Raw genomic sequence first — 5,897 nt, forward strand, 5'->3', positions numbered from 1 at the left:
TTTATCTAGGTTTAACGTTTAAACATTGTTATATGCTTGAACTGTTTCATATCTATAGATTTTATTTTAGGCAATTCATGATGATTTGAGAAGGCTAAATTGATCAAACATAGGCTCACTGTCTGCCGCTGGCCACTTGGTCGTTACTTTAAAAAACAAAAACTTATATTTAATGAACAAAAAAATGCTCCAAACGTTTTTCTAAATTAACTTAATAAAAAAAATGAAACGAAATATAATAACTTTGCCATTACATCCAAAACTGAACTATTTTAATAACTGAAACAGTAGTATAAGCTGTTTTAGGAGAAGGAGGAAAAAAGACGTCTTGGGCCGGTAATTCTTATAAGCTGTCAGACACGGGCCGGGCTAGGGCCTGAGCGTCTCGGGCCAGGGCCTAAATTTGAGGCTCGTACAGGATTTAATGAACGGTAAATGAGTGGAGCGCTACGCAGAGTGTCACATCACGTGAAAGTGAAACCTGAGCAGTAAACTAATTTTTGGCAGCCGGAATTTCGGTGCATCTCTAATTATTGGCAACATCAGAAATGGATATTATATAATAGATGCTTTTTTGAACATTTTAGCAATTTAAAAATATTAAAAACTACTCGACAACAAAAACATTTGTCGACAATTTTTTATTGTCGACGTTGTCGATAATGTCGACTAATCGTTTCAGCCCTATTGCTAAAGGGACATGAAAGAGAAACTGAGAAATTAAATGAAAAAGAAAAGAAAAAGAAATCAAGCAAGCACAAATAATAACGTGAAGTACCTGGTGCTGAGTGTTCATATTGACTCTTTTCAAAAGCTTCCTCTTCTGCTCACTCAGAAGGCTGTCGATCTTGCGCATTGGAGGAAGATAGAGCTCGTCTGAAATAACCGGTAATGCAAGGAGATGGGTGAATTTCATCTCATATTCTGATGATGACAGAGCACTACGGTAATCACATTTGCTTACCTTCTGTGTCCTCTAGAGCCTGAATCATGTCCGGGTCGAGTGCCGTACTGACCAGCATCTCCACGTAGCTCCGGTACATCTCACGCATTGCTCGTGTGTTCAGGCCCGCTTTCACTGAGACTGCTGGACAGACACACATCAAGTTACATTCACAACCCACCATCTTAACTGTACACTGCCTACTAATTTAAGTCATTTTGCATTCGAATTGCACAAAAACCAGTCACATTTCACCTGGAAATCCAAAGAAAAAAGATTTTATATTCAAGCATATATTTAAGACAAAAAAAAAAAAAGTAAAATTTTACATTTTTCATGACAATTATGCCTTCAACAATTCCTCCAACAAAGTTTTGATTACGGTAATCAAAAATGGATGTAATGCAATTTTTAAATGTTTTATTAATATCTGCAGACATTAAGAGCAATAAATTTAATCTAGGTAAATTTATAATAATTTAATTTTCAGATTATGAAAATAAGAATAACTTTACAGTACAGTAATGAGAAAGTCGAGCAAATTGTCACATTGCAAAAAATCTGGTACAATTTTTTATTTTTTATTTTTAGGGGCTTTTAATTTTATGTATGGTAATATAGCATATGGCAATATGTATAGTTATCATTTTGTATGTTGTTTTAATGTAAATGGACTACGAGTTGAACTGAACTGAGCTTTTCTTTTCTATGCAAAACATAATTTCCTTTTTTTTTTTTTCTGGGTAAAATATAATAAATTAATAAATGTGACGGTTTTCTGTCAGTTTGTCACAAATGCATGCCATTAGTGGTTGCCCGATATTGGTTTTTTGACAGCCGATGCCGATATCTTGGAAAGCAGGGTGGCCGATGGCCGATATAATTTTATTTAATATTTAAGAAATTTGAAATAATTTGAAAAAAGTATTTTTCACATAAATAAATATTTAATAAAAATATAATTTAAAAAGGAAGTAAACACTACAACCAACAGGGCAGTCAGTATTCTGGGAAGTTTGTGTGCATTGGGAATCACATTTATTCAAATAAAGCCATGGTAACACTCATTTTACATACAGCACACAGTGAAAATGACATGAATATGACATTGGGCAAAAGCATGAAGCGCAGCATAATTTGAAATCACGAGTTTAAAGTTTGTCGATCGCGCGTCTCAGTGAAGCTGAACTCTCCTCCTGTCCGTATTCAATTCACACGGACCGACCGACATGTAGAGTACACGCGATCATGCAGGAATACAAATGCACACTTCATAAGATCTCCCAGCTGGATTCAACTAAGTTTGCAAGGTTTTTGAAATTAGATGTTCATTAGTCATTCAAAGATTTGCTTAAATTATATAAATGTGTATTTGCTGAATGCTGACAGCAAACGAGAAAGTATTATAGTGTTTGCCTTTCTATTACTAACAACATAAAAGCAATCATTATAATACTTTTTTGCATACATTTTAATTCCTTTGTTTAAAGTCCCCCTGTGGTCAAATATATTATTCCTTAAAACGTATCTTCGATAATCAAAATGACATATTTAAATGTTTTTTTCTTGTGAAAAGTTTCTCATGCCTTAAAATAGCTTGAATGTAACTCTACACCCTTGCCTCATTTACTATACGCGGATCTATGAATATGCAAATTAGTCCCGCCTCCACTCAGTCACACCAGCCAGCGCCTCCTGATCCACTGAACTGTAGTAAACACAAAACAGTGGCATACACGGATAATGACTGATAAAACTATGTTTTTAATAGCGGACAACTACAGTGAATACTTTAACATTCATTAAAGTTACTTACTTGATGTTGTGTCCAAAAATGCCTTGAAGACTCGAATGCAGCCATTTGTGATTCTTAATTCACACCCGCGAGCATACACGTGTGAAGTGCAGACGCCGATGCGGGAGAGGTGGGTCTGACTCCGGGCTACTTTTACACTGTTGCCACGGGTTATAATGCAAGTTAGCGGTTCTAAATTCACATTAAACCACGGCTTCCAAGGGTTTTTTTGCTCCAATTTATTTTTGGTTTTGTGCTGGTATTGGTATATTTAGCATGCTAGTGATAGGAATCTATCCCTTGACGTGATTGGTTATTGGATTGTGACGTCGTCAAAATAATAGTCCACGAATCACAAACGCATCACAAACGCCAAGCAGAAAAACGTATCGGCCGGTGCTGATATTTGAAAAATGCCAAATATCGGCCGATATATCGGTCGACCACTACATGCCATACACGTTAAAAGTATACTCACTTTCATCCTCACTTGCTGAGGAGTCCGAGTCTGAGGACGAGGGTACCTCCTTCAGCCACATCCTGCGTTTCTTGGGCGGAGGATCAGCCTTCACCTTTGGCGGCTGAGGTTTGGCAGAGCGTTCAGTCTTCTTCTCCTTCACCTTCCCTCGTTCTGTCACCACTGCTCGTTTCTCAGACTTCTGAGGTGGCAGAGGAGGAGGTGAGGCTTTCTTTTCTTTTTCTTTCTCTTTCTTTTCTTCCTTCTCCTTGGTTTTAAGCACTTTTTCTTTGTCCCGCTGTTCCTTTAGCCGAATGTTGTTCTTCTCACGGCTTTCCCGCGGCTCCTTAATCTTCTCTCTGTCTTTCTCAGTCCTCTCTAAGGGAGTCTGGTTGTTGGGGGGTGGCGCTAACTTCGGGAGTGGTTGTGACTGTCTCCTAAAAAGTAAAAAAACAACACCTTTATCAAGCATGTCAACAGTACAAAACATGCAAACTACACTACCCTAGATGAATAAACATTAAGGGCATCCACACCAACATATGACAGCGTGCTCAAGCTCTTAAGTTTGGGTGGATTCTGATTGGCTGTCAATGTTTTTATCATTCATCAGGTGGGAAAAAAATGTTCTAAAAGTGATTCCAGTGATATTGTTCCTCTATTTCCTTGTTTTTATAGCGGTGGCAGGGCCGTTTCTAAGCATAGGCGAACTAGGCGGTCGCCTAGGGCACCACCAGCTGAAGGGGCGCCAATGAGCGCACGTACTGGCACTTTTAGCAGGGTTAAGATAAAGAGTGGCACGGTCACCCTGAAATATGACTGCCGCCCCCACTGGATCCCCCAACATTATTGGGCTAGAGCAGGGGTTTTCAACCTTTTAGGACATGCGCCCCCCTAAGTTAGTCTAATTTCACTCGTGCCCCCCCAACATCCACTACTGATCCCAAAACACAGGGGACTTTATCGTTTTTTTCTGGGACATTTCCTTCGAAAATTAAATTTAACCACAGTGCCCTCAGCGGCTCAGATGGAGGGAATCTATGGAGACTCCTATGTTTGTTGGTGCATCCCAAAACACAACACTTGCAATGCCTCTTTAGCACTGACATTGTTTATCTCAAGCAGCTACAGCAAAAAAACAACAAAAAAACAGTAATGATGGACTGCTGCTTCTCACTCAGGGCTGTGTCTATGCTAATAGGGAAGAGATCGTCACAAATGGGTGGGACTTTTTCCCTACGATGACATGTACGTAGGGCAGCGGTTCTCAATTCTAGTCCTTGCGCCCCTCCGCTCTGCATATTTTGCATGTCTCTCTTAGTTAACACACCTGATTCAGATAACCAGTTTGTTAGAAGTGAGCTCCGTGCATGAACTTTGTTCCGATTGACATGGTCCCTACACTGCTTCCTACTCCCTGAGCAGGGGAAATCCAGTAAAGTTTACTTCACTTCGGAACATTCATTTATGATCATCATGGCGGCATATTCTGTCTCATTTTTGTTCATATCGCTTGTTCTGAGACTGTTTATGAAAAAAAAACATTTTAATAACACACAATAAAATAATTATATACTTTGACACACATTAGTAAGTATGCTGACTAGACATATTTAAATGATTTTTTTCTCAGCTCATGTCTTTAATAATTCATTTATTTAAACCTGTGACACTGCATTGTGGTTCAAGGGTTAACTCTTGGTTATTCAACATCCAGTCCCTCACTCTGAAGATGTTCACTCAGAGTCTTTGTGACACTTGTTTTGCTTCTCACTAGCAAATTCACTTGACAACCCACTGGCTTCATCTAAGGGTAAGAGGGTTTTTTCTTCTATTATTTTGTATTTGTTTATTTTTTGTTCATATTTCTGTTGATGTGTTACCATTCTTTAAATAGGTCCTTAAACTTTTTTCTTATAGCCTCTCATTGTATATTTTCATCTTGTAAGTTCCATACTCCCAAATCTTCTTTGTCTATGCCTTTCACAACTTCATCCTTGCATCCTATTTACACCTAATTTATACAATATACATTAAGTAACTCTTTATGAAATATGCACTTGCAATTCAAATACTGGAACATGCTATTTAATCTTAGTGACTATAGATGTTCTTGTTTAGAGAAGTAAAATATTCATAAAGTCTCAAGGGAACGTCTCTGAATTAACTGATGCTCGCGCCCCCTTGACAGGTGCTGGCGCGCCCCACAGGTTGAAAACTCCTGGGCTAGAGTACTGTCAATCTGACGATGCCTGTATGCCACTAGATCAGAGTGCTGTCAATTGCTGCATGCAAAGTTTGCATTTTGAGCGCTCAACAACGCCATTAGATCAGTGGGCTCTATCAGTGATTTGGCCAGGTAACACTTTTTTTTTTTTACCATGCAATAAAACTAAGTTCAAAGGCCAATTTAAAATATTGGTACAGTAAATAAAGTGCACAAAATCAGTATTTTGTTTAGGCAGTATTTGTGGCACTTGTGCAATGTCTTAGCCACTAGGGATTGTTACATAGGGCTATACAGGCATCTAGTGGCGACACAATGATATTACAGATACTAAATTGCACAAAATGTTTATCTTAACAGTCAATTTACAAATAATGCATTCAGATTTGTGGAACTCAATGCACTGAATCTCCACAAATTAGTGTCGTTACTATGACAACCAATTTGAATGTGACAAGCAACTGGTGTCTGAAAA

At 38.3% G+C, this 5,897-nt stretch overlaps 1 protein-coding gene across 1 annotated transcript in view; it reads right to left on the reverse strand.

Moving 5' to 3' along the window:
- The window catches only part of LOC107598586 (proline-rich protein 12-like), a 31,570-nt gene that overhangs the window by 6,922 nt on the left and 18,751 nt on the right, over positions 1 to 5,897 (reverse strand). The window contains exons 11-13 of the mRNA XM_016289965.1: positions 3,217 to 3,632; positions 965 to 1,084; positions 779 to 876 (exon numbers count right to left, since the gene is read on the reverse strand). Of these exons, the coding sequence (XP_016145451.1) occupies positions 779 to 876; positions 965 to 1,084; positions 3,217 to 3,632 (634 nt within the window). The remainder of the gene's footprint in view (positions 1 to 778; positions 877 to 964; positions 1,085 to 3,216; positions 3,633 to 5,897) is intronic.

This window comes from Sinocyclocheilus grahami, unplaced genomic scaffold (assembly GCF_001515645.1).
Source record: "Sinocyclocheilus grahami isolate Dianchi unplaced genomic scaffold, SAMN03320097.WGS_v1.1 scaffold253.1, whole genome shotgun sequence".
NCBI lineage: Eukaryota > Metazoa > Chordata > Actinopteri > Cypriniformes > Cyprinidae > Sinocyclocheilus > Sinocyclocheilus grahami.